General features: G+C 40.2%; 1 protein-coding gene across 5 annotated transcripts in view; it reads left to right on the top strand.

The window, feature by feature from the left end:
- The window catches only part of ANKRD27 (ankyrin repeat domain 27), a 55058-nt gene extending 40150 nt beyond the window's left edge, over positions 1-14908 (top strand). For 4 of the 5 annotated variants that reach the window (XM_069026556.1, XM_069026553.1, XM_069026555.1 and 1 more), the window contains exons 21-29: positions 1640-1684; positions 4585-4707; positions 6428-6625; positions 7591-7710; positions 8207-8368; positions 9247-9355; positions 10796-10877; positions 11407-11479; positions 13248-14908. In XM_069026556.1, the coding sequence (XP_068882657.1) occupies positions 1640-1684; positions 4585-4707; positions 6428-6625; positions 7591-7710; positions 8207-8368; positions 9247-9355; positions 10796-10877; positions 11407-11479; positions 13248-13514 (1179 nt within the window). In that variant the 3' untranslated portion in view covers positions 13515-14908. The remainder of the gene's footprint in view (positions 1-1639; positions 1685-4584; positions 4708-6427; positions 6626-7590; positions 7711-8206; positions 8369-9246; positions 9356-10795; positions 10878-11406; positions 11480-13247) is intronic. The other variant, XM_069026554.1, reaches the window with a different exon arrangement.
- Positions 14909-15451: the final 543 nt, after the last annotated feature.

Raw genomic sequence — 15451 nt, 5'->3', positions numbered from 1 at the left:
CTCCAGAGAGGAGTTCATCTCAGACGTGCTTAGTTTGACCTGTGTTGCACTCAGGTGTTACTTGTTGACTGCACTGTGTTCTGTAGTTACCAGGGAGGGAGTTTAAATGCCTGGCTTAGATTTAGACAGCTGACTTTTAGACATTCAAGGTTGGGGAAGGAAAAAAAAAAAATCAAGGAATCCTGGATTCTGCCCAGAGTGACCAGTGCATGACTTCAAGGACTTTCATCCTGTGTTAGAAAGGTAGTAATAAAACAAAACTTAGCAGCTTTTCTAAGAGAAGATGAAAATGGAGAGATTTAATCTGCCCTCTGATCTTTCAGCTGTTTGTGTGCTGTTCTTCATCTAAAACCATGAAGGAAGAGATCAGAGCAATAAAACACAAACTTCAGTCTTATTCTTTGCCTTGCCTTTGCCTTGCTGAACACCACTGTCACACTCAGCAAGGTGGTCATTTCTAGAAAAAGACTGAAATGTGACTGTAGCTGTCACTCCATGACATCTCCAACTTGCAAGATGTTCCTTACTATTGAAACAAGTGTGTTTACACAGCAGCATCTTCAGTGATTCTGACACAGTGCTGGAATAATTTGCTATAATGCTGAAACAGACTTTCCTAAAGCTTATTAAATGACCCTTCAGCACTCTGTAGAGGCCAGGTGAGTTGTGAGAGGACTGATGGGCTCTCCCTGCCCTTTTGCTGGCACCTTTTCCATTCTGATCAGGTTGGATCTCGACTCCTTCATGTGAGAGTAGAGAATTAGAGGAGAGGTGAAGAGACAAGTTAATCTCCTCCTCCTGTTTTCACAAGCAATCTGAGGGCTCAGGGGAATGGCACCAGTGTTCTGCAGAGCACCTTCCACCTTTTCTTGCCTCACGTGTCTCTTTTCCCCCTGCAGAGCTTGTGAACAGGAGAGCACCTTCACCCAGCAGGGGAGCCCAGGCATTACCTGGCTTGACCTTACACTTAACTGGGCTAATGCTGGTGCTTTTTCTAATGCATACCTTTGATATGTTTATCTTTCCAGATTTTCAGTAAGAAAACAAATTTCATACTTACAATCAAATTAGGTTTGTAAATGTTTGGGTTTTAGCATAGGAATATATCAGCAATCTGCAGATGTAAAGGGAACAATTGGAAAGCATCTTTTCCATCTTAAACTGTTGTTTCTCAAATAGCTCAATAAAACCTGCCATCCTTTGTGCTCCTGGTAGCATAGAGTAGCTCAGCAAAAGTCCAAACAGTATTAGTGTTTATTAGGGTAGAAATTTGCCTTGAGTAGGGATTTTTAATGTTAGGTTCACGCAGACATGCACAGGGCAGCTGCTGCTGGAGCAGTATAATAATATATATCAGCTTACATGGCTTTGTTTATGGGTGGGCCACATATCTTCAATTTAGATAAGTACTGTTTAACCAAGCAAGTCAGAGATCATCAAATGGCCACAGGCCTTGTACAGCTTTTCTATTTCATAAAGGAGGAAGGTTTTTCCTTTAAAACTTTGTCAATAAATATGAAATGGGCCAGCAGTAATCCTACTGCATGAGCTTAGGAGGTTAGCAAAGGACACAGGATATTCTGTGTTCTGCTTAATACTGATACTAACAAAGCAAATAAATTATTTTCTTCATACATAGGTGGAAAAACTCCTGAGAGCAGTTGCTGATGGAGATTTGGAAATGGTGAGTGTTAATGTGGCTGTTGAATATTATTGAATTCCATTTTATCTCATTCAAGTTGAGGAAATTATTTGTAAATAATACCAAGTGGAAAATGCTTTGGGTAATATCTCACATAAAGAGGAAATTTAGGTGACACTAGTCAGCACAGAGGTGTTATTTCTGGGGCACACAGCAATGTGTAGTTTGGATTTCACTTCAAATAGATGGTGGCTATAATAATAACAGTTTCAGAGGTGAGGACCTGTAATTTGTGATACCACCTGTCTTGACTGTTTGTATTTATTATTGCCTTTAGTCCTTAAGAAATAAGATGCTTCCAATGTCATTTCACTGAAAAATTGAAGATGACACAGGAATCTTTAGAAATTTTTGCTTTTGGAAATGTGTATAAGGCTGTAGATTTCTTGATTGTCTTGTAGTTCACAGAACAAAATCATAAAGCTGTGTGAGAATGCAGGTTTTCTCTGCTGGGTGCATGTTCTGAAAAACTTGTTTGGGTTTGGTTTGTACCAGGAATTAAAAATGCCAATGAAGCGTCACACAGTCATCAAAAATAGAAACCCCATGTCACAAAATACATGCTGGGTTAATACTGTTTCTCTCATGTTCTATTCCACTGAGATGGTTTAAATAATTTATCAGCTGATAGAGCAAAGACCTGTTCAGTCGTTTAGTACATATCATTATCTTAGTTTACAGTGTGACTTAATAGAAGTAATTATTTCCATGCCAGCCCTTAAGTCATTTCAAGAACCATTAACATGTACAGTAGTGATATTTGCCATCTTCTTGGCCAGTGGTAAATGGGCATGCATTACAGTTAACTTTTCACCCACTTTGTGAAAATCTAAACTTGATCAAGAAAATTAAATATTGTGATATAACTTGCTGGAAAATTAGCATCTAGCACTGCTCAATAGATAACCAGCAATGAAAAGCATATACAAATCCAGCCTGTGCGTTCAGATGACAGAATCATCTTATCTTTTGTGGCTTTACTTTCCTCATTACTGAAGTTCATGTAAAGCTGTTCATAAAAAGAGAATTGTCCAACTGGATGACAGAGGTTACAGATTGCATGTCTATTAAAAAACCATTTAATAATTCTGACCTTTTTCTGACAGCCTGAGGTCTGTCTCCATAGGAACAGCCACAGCAACCAGGTCATTAGGGCTGCTGTAGATTTTTGCTGTGACAGCCAACTGAGCTTTGCAAGAGGAGGCTTTAAAAAAGTGCCGTAAAACTGGAAGATTTTAAAAAAAAAAAGTAAATATTATGATGTGATTGGCATTGTCTCAGTGTAGCTACTGGATTTGCTGCTCTCCTTGTACTCAGCATGTCCAGTGGAAAGGACATGTGCAAATCCACCACAAAACAAAGCAAATCTCTTGTCTGAAATAAGTGTTGTGGAGCAGCTGAAAGGTTGGCATGAGGGTACACAGACCCAGAGGGCTTGGCTGAGTATTCCAAAGTAACTCAGCAGTGTAAAGAACCTTTCAGGTGATAAGTTACCTGGCAAATGAGACTGTGGATAATCTCCTGAGGTGGTTCAATATGTGTCTATTTGAAAGCACAGTTAATATTTTGACAAAAAAAACCCCAAACCCTTTAAACCAAGAAAAATATCTACTGCACTGTTACTAAAAAGAGGCATGCACAGGAGTAGTGTGTTCAGGTTTTTGGGAGACACTGGTATCAATATGTTGGGAGCTGTGCATTGGATAATGAGAGCAGCAGTACTGAGCTGTCACAGGAGGAGGAGGAAGTCGATTGTGAGAGTCTTGGTGAGTCTGCAGGGAAAGGGGGAAGTGCAGTGACAGTTCTACTTATTTTAGACATGTACAAATGTAGCAAGTAGTAAAGCTTTGCTGAGCTGGCCTTCCATAAAACAGGCAGGCTTGAGAGATTTCCTTTACTCCTGATAACAACATGGAATTTGCAGGGAAAGCATTATTGTCTGTGGAAAACATCTGTTTTCAGTCTGATTATGTTATCATTCAGATCAGGGGACCTTACTGGCTGTCCTAGGATTTGTTGTAGCAGCATGTGTTTAAGCGGATGGAACATGAATGTGTTGTTTTCCCAGAGCTCAGTGATGAGCAGCAGAACCTGTGACAAGTGTGAGAGTAAACAGAGTGGGAGGAACCTCTCAGGCATCCCACTGTCTCCATTCCCTTGGACTAGCAGCTGTAGAGCTCTTGGCTTGGTCCAGTAGTAATGGAGATTAATACAGTCACTGCTAATTCTAAGATGTCTTTAGTGAACTGTAGATTAATGAATTTCAAGATAAAAATGTATTTCTTAAAACCGTTTTTTTTTTTTAGTTACACAAAATGTAATGTAAAGTTTACGTGCCCTAAGCATCGCTGTTTGCAGGTTGCCCATGAATGCCCTGAGCCCTAAGACTTCACTGGAGGGCCTCTCTCTCAAAAACGAGGCATTGTACATTTTGGAAAAAGTGAAACTGTCCAACTCCTGGGAAGTGACAGACCTAAGGAAAGTCAGTGCCCCTGCAAAGTTTTGGGTATCAGTTAAATGTTGTCATCCTTGTCATTTCTTATGTTCTTTAAAGCAAAAGATGAAGCAAAATTCATGAGCTGGCACAAATCTGAGCTAAAAGGATTTGGAATGTTTTGAGAGTGAGTGAACACTGACGTTGTGATTAGGCAGCAGGAAGTCATTTAAAATTCACTTCTCTGTACTTGGAGAACTTCCTAGCTGCTTTGTCAACAATAACACTTGATTTTTTAATTTAGCCTGTGGGCAGCTGATGCCAGGAGGTAGCTGTGTACTCTCCATGAGATACAAGTGTATGTCAAATCTGACTTGTCTACATACACAGATCTGTTAGGACATGGAACCTTTGGACTCTGTAAAGAAGGACTTGCTTTTTATGCCAGGTCCGTTACCTCTTGGAGTGGATGGAAGAAGACTTGGAAGATGAGGATGACACAGCCAGTACATCAAAACCAGAATTCTGCCATCCATTATGCCAGTGCTCAAAATGTGGGCCAGCACAAAAGGTTGGAATATTCTTTTTGTAAAAAGAATAATTTATATTCTTGTACTGTAAGTTTCAGCTCCAGGGAAGTAGCATTCATATTGCCCAGCACCTCTGTCTCTGTCTAAAAAGCAATTAACCATATACAGATTCTCACACTTCATCTGATGCTATGAAATAGTTCTTACTTTAATTGAACGGTTGAAAATTTTGGATACGGGAACAGTGTTCATGGACTTGCTCAATGTCTAATGGAGTGAGAAAGCTTCATAGTTTGCTTTTAGGATATGAGGAGTGCTGTCAGGAAGGTTTGGACAACTTTGAATAAACATCCTTTTCCAAGGCTCTGCTTCTCTTTTGTAGTTTACACTGCTACCTGGCACAGCACATCTACTTACCTGTTAGTAATCAGTTTAGCAAGGAATACCTGCTAATCCCATAATCCATGTAATGCTGATAAAGTCTTTTTTTTTAATTGCATGGCATCTTTTCTACAAGCCATATATAAAGCCTCTTCTGAGATTGTAATTACAAAGACTTTCTTTTTAGTTGCAAAGATTTCCTTCCCCGTAATTTACCACACTACATTTTTTATCTTTTTTTTATCCCTCTATCTTTTTTTTTAAAAAAAAACCAGGAACAATCCTATCTTTTTGGAACTAGAAATTCCATTACTTGCCTTCCAGGAGGTGTCTGAAGGTGTACATAGCTGGATAAGTCATTGCAGAATAAACCAAAGTACAGATTTTCAGTTTATTGGCTACTTTGGGGTTAAGAGCACTGTGAGATGGCTTAACTTCTAAATTCCCTACTGCCACCGTGTGTTTATTTTGTGCAGGCTTAGTGTGCTGTTGTCCTTAAATGCATCACATTCAAACCGTGCTTTGTTCTCTGGTAAGGGGTGTCCCTGTGCCTTCAGGACAGAGATCATGTGCTAAAGATGCCAGAGCTTCAGTCTGTAATGTAAAGCTCGTTTTATTGCTAACAGGGGAGGGAATGGCATCTGCTGTGGAATTTACTTGCCTGCTGAATGCAAAGAGAAAGGAACTTATTAATTAATCCTAGCCCCTGTATTAGGCAGGCACACACTGAAAGCACAGAATTAAAGGTTGTCCACCATTGTAAATGTCAGGCACCCACAGTTTGCAAGAGGAGCGAAAGAGGATGTTCTGTACTGCTGTGTAGGTTGTTCTCCAGGTCTTTTCCTTAGCTTGACTCCCCAGGGGGAGTCTGTTCTCTGGCCACTATTGCTTCCAGATGAATTAAATTAATTTTCATTTGTATCCTTATTGCCTAAAGCTTCATGTAGCATTAAAAGGTGTTTAATGTCCATCTCAGAGTGTAAATGTCTATATAAAAGAAAGTAACTCATTAACACTGACTCATGTCCAGTGTGAGCATCCTAACAGCTGTATAAAAACTTTCTTTCGCGTTTGTCTCGACCTGTGCTGCTTTAGCCTCTTTTTAATATCATGAATAGTTTGCCTGGAAGTTCTCTCTATGAAGTTATCGTGTTGGAAGAAAAGAGAGAACAATAAAAGTCTTTTTTCTGTTGAAAAATACGACCAAGCTGCTCTGCTTTACTGATTTTTTTCTGAAGGCCTCAGATTAGGCTCTGTAGCAGAAGTTATTGTAATGCCCATCTGCCTGTTTTGTATAAACTTCGCAGGTATTTGGCTATTTCTTTGGTTAAAACAAAACACGATTATTTTTATGGTTTTATTATGCGTTTTCCTCCACAGAAATTTTCCAGGATCTGTGCCAATGGCCTCGAGGTGAACGTTTCGAACCAGGAGGGTTTCACCCCGCTGCACATGGCTGCTCTGCACGGCCACTGCGAGCTGGCGGCCCTGCTGCTGCAGCACGGCGGCAGTGCCAGTGCCAAGAACGCCAAACTCGCGGCTCCCCTGCACCTGGCCTGCCAGAAGGGGCACTCCCAGGTAACCCTGCCTTCTGCACGGAGCTCTCTATCTCATGCCTGCCAGTGGAAAGCTGTCTGGGGAAATTATCAACCAGACTAAACCAGTAACAGAGAAAATGAGTTTGGCGGTTTTGGTTTCACTGTCTAAAATCTCCAGATGGAAAGGGGAACTTCCAGCTGAAATTGTTTCAGTTGACACCTTGTCTTTATAAATTACTTAAAATACTGGTTTAATGCAAGTGCTGCAAAACCCTTCTGTCATACTTCAAATGCTTGAAAAATCCCTTGTGCAGCTGAATCTTCTGTGTATGTTCCTCTGTACCTTTTTCTCCAGGTTATGTTTTTGTCTTGTATCTTCAGTAGCCACAGTATTAAATAGTTATTGTATTTTCCACTCATTTAATTGGATTGTGCACCAAGCAGAGCTTTGAGGTAGCAGATAGCTCGTCCCTCACTGCAAGTCAGGGAGGCAAAAGGAGTGAAGGAGAAGCATGAGCCCATGAGGGGAGGGTGTCAATACAGGAGGGAGAGTAATTGAGAGGGGAAAATAATTATGAAAAAGCAGGGGCAGAGAGGCAAATGGGAAGATGCAGAAAAGTGAAAGATCAAGGTTTTAAAAATAAGGAGCTGAGGACTGCAGGAGGGAAAAAAAAAGAATTCTGAAAATGATGGGAAGATAAAGCACTAGGGAAGCGAGAAAAGCCAAGAATACAACTCACAGCTGTAGGTTAATAAAGATTAGTTCATGGGATAATTACAGTATAAAGAACTCCTTCCAAGTGTTGTGATGAGTTTGGAAGAGGGTGCTGCTGCTGTGGTGGTTTGGTTTTAATGTTTTGTTAAGTTACTGGTTATATTTGTTTTTCACATACCTCGAGTTTTATTTTCTGGCCTTTCTTGCAGTTGCTTTTCTTTTTAAAAGTTAATGTTAAAATATGAAAATTAGTCTCATAGTAAGAGTAAAGCTGTTACTTCTTTCAATAGGTGGTAAAGTGTCTGATGGATTACAATGCTAAACAAAATAAAAAGGATATATATGGAAATACTCCCTTAATTTATGCATGCTCGAATGGTCACTATGAGACTGCTGCCCTGTTGTTGCAGGTAAGATTACTGAAGACAGAATGTTCAACTGGTGTTTCTCATGTGATATCTGTACTTACCCAATCCTCAGGATCAGTATTTTTAGTTAAGCATTTCTCTGTCAAAACTACTTGGGGGAAAAAAATTAGAGTTTTTGTTGTCTTACTCTTTTCAATCCCATCCCTTCACAGATTTTAATCTGATAAATATTACCTTACTATTGTACACGTAGCTGTTTTTATGGAACTTTTATGTGGCAGGTGTTAGGTTTTCTTGCTTAGGATTCTATCACATAGGGTTGGAGTTTTTTTAAATATCTCTTAAGCTTGGAATGGATAATAGATATATGTAGAAATGAAATGAGCTGATCCATGAAATTGTAGCTTTGAGGTGGGGGAATCCTGTGCCCAGGTGTGTTCTTGTTGCTCTGTTGGTGCAGATGCCTCTGTCCCTGCACAGCTCCAGGGCTGCTGCATCGCTTCTGCCTTTCTGACTCTGATTTCACTTTGCTGTGCAGCACGGAGCCTCTGTGAACCTCTCCAATGCCAAGGGCAACACAGCCCTGCATGAGGCCGTGGTGGGCAGGAACGAGGCGCTGGTGGCGTTGCTGCTGCAGAACGGGGCCCTGCGGCACCTGCGCAACGAGCGGAGCTGCACCCCCGCGGACTGCGCCGAGCCCGTGAGTGCTGCACCAGCCTGGCCACGGGCACAGGGCAGGACAGCAAACAAACACAGCTGCTGTCACAGCAGGCTGTGACAGACTGGGCTGCATTCAGCAGTTATGTGGGATATAAAGACTAAGATGCCTGTTCGTTGTACAGTGTACAGGTGATGCCTATGGCCTGTGAAAATGGTTGTGTTTCTAAAATAAGTTATCCTAGACAAAAGGGATGAGTCTGGAAAGAGTGAAAGCACAGACCTAAATAAAATGAACATTAAAATCTCTGTAATGGCAGAGAGAGCAGAAGCACTGTTGGATGTAGGCAAATGAACACCTTGCACTAATCTGTTGCACTGGCAGCAACGTGCCTTGTTCCAGCCACCATCTTCTGCCCTTCAAGCCTTTTGATTCCTTTTATCTTGCAATGGATAATTCTGACCTTCCCCCTTTTTAATAGCAATAATATTATATGTAATATTAAATTATACAGAATTATTTCACTCTTTAAAGGATTTGACATGTGACCCCTATCTTAACGTGCTTAAATAGCCTCTGAGATGTAGCTCAATGACCACAAAATTCTGTACTGAATCAATCTCAGTATGTCACCATTTAAACTGAAATTAGCTTAACCATAAATAATACAGCTTAAAATAAGAGGTCAAGACTCCAGCATCATCACTGCATTACAGTGTGACTTGTGGAACACTGATTTTGTCCCTACTCAGAATGATACAATTTAAAAGGGTATTTTTTATAATGAGATATTTTTGCGTGTGTTGTATTGATTTGTGGAAGCATTAATTAACACACTCTGCACAGACTAAAATACTAAATTGTACTGTTGTTTTTCTTTTTCTTTAATAATGGTGAAAATGGAAACTCTTAAAATCAAGAATTCAAGCATCATGAAGTTGCTGGAAGCAGCACCAAGCTGTGTCCCCACAACAGCAGAGGGAGAGAAGGAGAGTGAGCAGCACGTTACTGTCAAGATAAGGAGAAAAGGTACCTGTCATATTTCCACTGGTATGAATAAAAAGGGATTTAGGAATTCATGTGCTACTTTATTTTATGTAATTGATTTACATTTATTATAGACAATTATTTTTCGTATTTATGATAGGTAACACCTAAACACCTAAAAGACTGTAAGTAAATGCAGCAGACTTTGTATTATACTCGTGGCATTGCTTCAGACTTAGTTTTCACTTATTTTGGGGTACATGTGTAAATTTTACATACAAAAACATTTAAAGTTTAAAAACATGCCACATTTGAGATGATATTGTTAACCATATAATAGCTGTGCATTTCAGAGCAAAGCAAAACAGATTTAAATGACTGTTGGCAATCATTTATATTGCCCTAAAACTGGTCAGGGAGTGACTCTTCATTAGTTACTGTCTCTCATATTTTGGGGTGGAAATGAGAGCTACAGAGGTGACTGAACCTTCCAGCACATTTTGCAGAGGACTTTGAGCAAGTGGCAGGAGGTGGCCCAGTGCCAGCTGGGAGGTACAGTGACAGCACAGCTGGGCTGCAGCAGGGCCCCAGTGCCTTGGGAAGGATGAGTTACCATCATTTTGATACCTTTTATCTTGCAATATTAACTCTGACCTTCCCCTTTATTAATAGCAGTAACATTATATGTTATATTAATTGATGCAGAATGATTTAACTCCTTAAAGGATTTGACACATGGTCCCTATCTTAATGTGCTTAAGTAGCCTCTGAGATGTGGCTTAATGACCTCCTCAGCTTCTGATCTGCCTTATCCACTACTCCCATTGTGCTGGCTCAGAAGTTTTTCAGGTGAATTTTCAAGTTCACTACCCTGGGGTGAGGGATGTAACAGAAGCTGTGCCCCCAGAGCTGCACAGCTCAGCAAAGGACCTGCTGCCACCAGGACTGTAGAAAGAAAACAGGGAGGCTGCAAAGCAGGAATTAGGGAAGATGAGGAGCAGAAGTGCCCATTTCAGCATCCATGAGTTTTCAAAGTAACTCTGCCTCCTTCCCTTGGAAAGATTGTGAATGGTTAATAGAAACCTGCAATTAATCACAGCATGCTGATGCCTAAAATTGAGAATAGTTCTTTCAAATATTATGAATAGTTCTAAAAGAGCAATAGAAGATATGAGTAAATAATGCTAATGAAGAGGTGGTTTAGCATCGGTGTGTTAATTCAGGTTGGTAAAAATTGGAATTCAGGGTCTCAAAGTCCAGAATTACAGTCTCTTCAGAAGCTTGGCCAGTGCTCATCTGAGGATGAATGTTTACTCCTGCAAATTAAAAATTTGTAAAATTTCCAAAGACAAATCACCACTCGAATTCAAGTTAGCACGGTTACAGTTTTACTGTAAAATTTAAAATCTGAACTGTTTTTTTTTTTAATTCCTGAGTGTGACTCAGTTGTAATTTTAGCTGCCTGTTCTTTTAAACCCCCAGTGCGTTCCAAGCCCTGTGAGGAAGCCGATGATCCCATAAGCAGACAACTTCAACTGGTCCAATCAATTAACAGATTTAACAAGTAAGCAGGGAAGCTTGCTCAGAGTATGTTGTTTCCCATAAGCAAAGGAGAAGTCCAGCTGCTAATAAAGCCCCAAAGTGGGTCAGTGGTGGTTACACATGACGTGGTGGTGTGACAGGAGATGTTAATCCTGCAGGGCTGGCACAGTCACATCCCCAGGCAGATGTTCTGGGCACGACAAGCTCACTGGAGTTGGGAGGGAGCGCCTTGAAAATGTATCTAAAACTGGGATTGCACTAATACTTGGTGTACTATCATTTAAGTGTTTCACAGCCAGACTGCTTAAAAATACTGCAGTGGTGTTCACTCATTGGTTGGGTTTTGTTTATTGTCTTTTTAAACCTTAATGGATATTCCATGTTGAAATACAGGGAATATGAGCAGGCTGTAATTCTGGGAAGGTGTGGTCAGGGAGCTGCCTGTCCCTGGTGAGATAGTTCCACCTTGTGGAGCTTCTGAGAGAGAGGCTTTTATAAAAGGCTTATGTCAAGACTTTTAATTTCTTTGATCTCTTTAAAATCTTCTTCAGAGAAAAACACTTAAGGAGAACAATAACAAGAGATAAAAGTGTCCCTAATTTTGACTATCACTTACTGCACCAGGTAAGTGGAAATACTTGCTCGGATTATTCTTATATTACAGCAAATATGTTTGTTTGCTCTGCTATTGCTCTGGGTACATGTAAGAGGAAAGCTTACTATTGTAATCACAAAAGTTCTGACCTGTTTGCCAAGTTGTTCATTTCATCGTTGTTCAAACTTCAGTGGTGCTTCTATGACACCTCTTAAACATTTCATTCTTACTTTTAAACATCTTAAGCCTCTTACTGCAGGCTTCATCTCTGTCTTGTTTTCTATGTCCTGTCCAGCAAAACCTAGAACTGAAGATCTGTGCAGCTTCTTGGGGCTGTAGCCAAGCAGGGCTGCTTTGGCAAGAGAGACCTTTTTCAGTAGTTTGAACTTAGGGTCTGCTTTAAGTCTGCTTGTAAGAGGAGACTGTTGGCAAGGGTGCCAGCAAACTGCATGTTGCATTGTCAGCTGTGACACAAACATAAGTGATAGATTCACCTCTGCTTGGGGTACACTGACATCCCACACCAACTGCTGGATGCTGCCTTCCCCCAGAACTTGTGCTCCTTCTGCCTCCTTTACAGTGGCTTTGACTCTCATTGCACCTTCTGCTGAGTCATTTCAAAACACTAAATCAAGAGAAAAACTGACCTGTCCAAAACAAAACAGTTTTTACCAGGTTAGTCCAGCAGCTGCCCATCATTAGACTGACAGCCTTGGTAATGCCGACTCTGCTGCTTACATCCATCTAGAAAATGGGATACTCTTCCTTTTCCTAGAGCCCTTAGGAGACTGAGTATTTGCCAGAAGCCTTGAGAACACTAAATTGATGCTATAAAGCTGTAAGATTTTATTAATTTTTTTCTAAATGATGATATTTCGCTACTTAAACTCAGGATTTAGATTCTATAACTGTGGCTCACTGAAAGCAGTATGTCACTTCAATACACAGGTGTCAGAAATCTAATATGTGACCCTGATAACAGAGCACTCCAACTGTGTGCTGTGGTTGTGAGTTCATACAGCTGTGGCTGAGCAAATTCATGAATCGTCAGTGAATTTAAATGTGCATAATCTCTGTCTGCAGCTTTTTCAAGATTGTTGCCATTATTTCAGTAAAAAAGCTACTTTCTCCTTTAGTCCTTGTCTTAGAAGATCTGTCATTAGCATGCTTGGATTCTCTTTATTTCTCCTGGTCATTTTAACATTTGCAGAGTGGCCAGTAATCAAGGACAGCCACCCACTCTGTACAGGAAAAGTAGGAGCAGGTGTGGAAATGGAAGATAAGAATCGTTGGAGTGACCAAAAGGAGGCACTAAGCAGGGTGAGGAGGGTGGGTGTCTCTTCCCTGACAGGTAACCTCTGGAAGCAGGGAATACTGCCTTTGCCTTCAGCAGTGCCTGGGTGACCCTGTCTGTTAGTACTTCCACTTTTCTTAATAGTAAAAGAAATGGCTGTTAATTTCAAGTGCATTGAGACTCGCATTACAAAAGGTATTTAGAAGAGTTGGGGTGATAGCATAGTGAGGTGAAAATAAGTTTTGGAATGTCTGTTATGTTTTCAGGTCTGGTACTGATGTGTGTGTAGCCTGGGGCAGGTTGGCCTCTTGTTTTCTCATATGTAGCCTAAATATAACTACTCTCTTACAAAGTATGCTATTTTTAATATTGGCTGTGTTCTCAGTGTAAAGAATACCATGAAATTAATGTGATAATAATGTTCAAGAAACACCATATTAATTTTCCTTTGTAATGAAGGAAGTAGATAATGCTTTTAACGTACCATTTCTCTCTCCTCACAGATGGCTATTAAAAGCTTTGATAAAAGCAAATTAAAATCAGTTGGAATGCTGGACCAGAGCACAGTTCAGGTGACTGACATGGGGTGCAGTGGTGAGTTTGTGGAAGATGGTGACACGACAGCTCCTCACAGGAGTAAATTAATGCAGCGCAGACACACGGTCAGTGTGGCACTGCCAGCAGAGGAGGGCAGTGACAGTGGCTCATCCAGCCCTGCAGATCCAGCCCTACAATCACAGGACTGGGATGGCTCCGTTTCAGATCACTGACAGGGAAGCACGGATTTGAAGCCCAAAGCTGAGGAAGTTGATGGTGTGAATTTCAATAGCCCTTCACTGTGTCAGAGATGTCAGTGACACTGATGCACCTGGGTTCAGAGCAGACACAGGCCAGCTCTGCAGCACAGCTGGAATGTTCTGGCACCTTGGAGACTGACTCCTCCGTTCATGTTGGAGGTGACCACGCAGCCAGATCATTCTTGATCTCACAAACAGGGATGTAATGAGATGAAGACAGCAAAATTACTTTCCTATTCTATTTAGCACTTACTAAAAAGTTCTATGTAACAGTAAACCAAATGAAACCCTGTATTGTATTTTTCAGCTGCCCACTTTGTTTTCAAAGTCTTTGAATAATTTTTGCATTTTCAGTTTTTATCACTACATTCAGAAAATTAAATATATTTATATATATAAAAAGATATATTGGATAACAAGGTATTTATTGCCAGAGGTAACTGAAATGTCTCTATTTTTATTGTAATGTTACAAACCATTATAATATATATTTCTGTATATTTCAGTAGCTGGGCAAACAATAGTCCATAACCTCTGCATTATTAATGTGAAGGGGTGTAATCCTAGCTAATCTCTTAGCAATGTTCCCCTGTAAAGGAGCTGCAAGATCAAGTTCTTACAGGGGAGCCAAAATACTGGGGGAAAAGTAGAGCCTTTGACAGTGCTGTACTTTGGACTTGCTGTTCACAGCCTAATAAAAAAGCAGAAGCAATCATGTGCAAGGGCACACAAAATTGTTTTTCCCCTCCTCTAAAGCAAGTAATGCAACAATGCACAAGTACTCATGATTCTGAACCTGGGCAACATCCACAGACAAAACTGCTTAGGAGCCTGCTCTGGACTGCTCTTAAAAGGGTGAAATTCCCATTATGAAAGGTACTTCTCACATCAGTGAGCACTGGCTGGAATAGGCCAAATCCTACCCCATTCCCAGGGGTGCTCACTGGAGAACTGAAAGCTCACAGGGAACTACAAAGTGGCTGCTTCGGTTTGAAGTTCATTTTCTACTGTTTGGTTATGGGAGGAGAAGGTGTAAATAGCACAAGCCAGGTTTTGCAGTGCAGTATTTTTTTATTCTTGGCTCATCACATCCAGCTTGCATTTTATTTCATGAACTATTTGTATAGATAATTCTTTAACTGTGGTATTAGTAAACTGCCTGGCAGAATACAAAGCTGGAAGACAAAGTGGTGGGTTTTTCAGATAGCTTTTTAATCTAAGAGGTAAAATGTCAAATGACATTTGGATTTGAGGGTAATGTGTTTATTTTTCTAATAATTTATGAGTTCATCTGATTTTCTGATGTGCCTTGGATTTGTGCCAAATGATGGAAAGAAAAAAACTAGTAAAAGAACTCTTGAAAATACTGTTTTCTTTGAGTGCTTTTGTCCAAGCATTGAGTCAATTACACAGATTTCCTTGCTTGGTTTTGTAGGCATTTGAAGGCTTTACCCTGTGTTTACTCTTGGACTTTCCTTCTTCCTACATTTACAGATAACTTTATTAAGTTGTGTGGTTTTAGATTTATCCACAGAGGTGTACAAAATAGAATTGTTAGTGAAACTGAGCATTTTCACATAACCTCCTTTTCTAGCTCTATATTCACATTTTAGAAAAAAGGATGTTCAGCTATTACAAGTTAAAAGACACAAAAGGAAAGAGATAAAACAGGTTTTTCCTTCTTGTGGCACTATAAAGGTGATCCAGAGTAAGTCACTGGTCCTTATCTGTAGCAAGAATAACCCAGATATTAAAGTTTAAGATAAAGTAGACTTCCACAGATCTGATTTCCAAATCACAGAGTGAGAATTTTGCTTGTGTTTTAATTGTAGCATGCATTTAACTAAATTATTCTTCAGATTTCTCAACTATATGGATGAGAAAAATCAGTTCACTGTGCTGGCTTCAAA

The sequence above is a fragment of the Aphelocoma coerulescens genome, chromosome 11, assembly GCF_041296385.1.
Source record: "Aphelocoma coerulescens isolate FSJ_1873_10779 chromosome 11, UR_Acoe_1.0, whole genome shotgun sequence".
NCBI classification, from domain to species: domain Eukaryota; kingdom Metazoa; phylum Chordata; class Aves; order Passeriformes; family Corvidae; genus Aphelocoma; species Aphelocoma coerulescens.
Note: the sequence above shows the minus strand (reverse complement) of the source record. Positions and strands in the feature narration are given on the sequence as shown.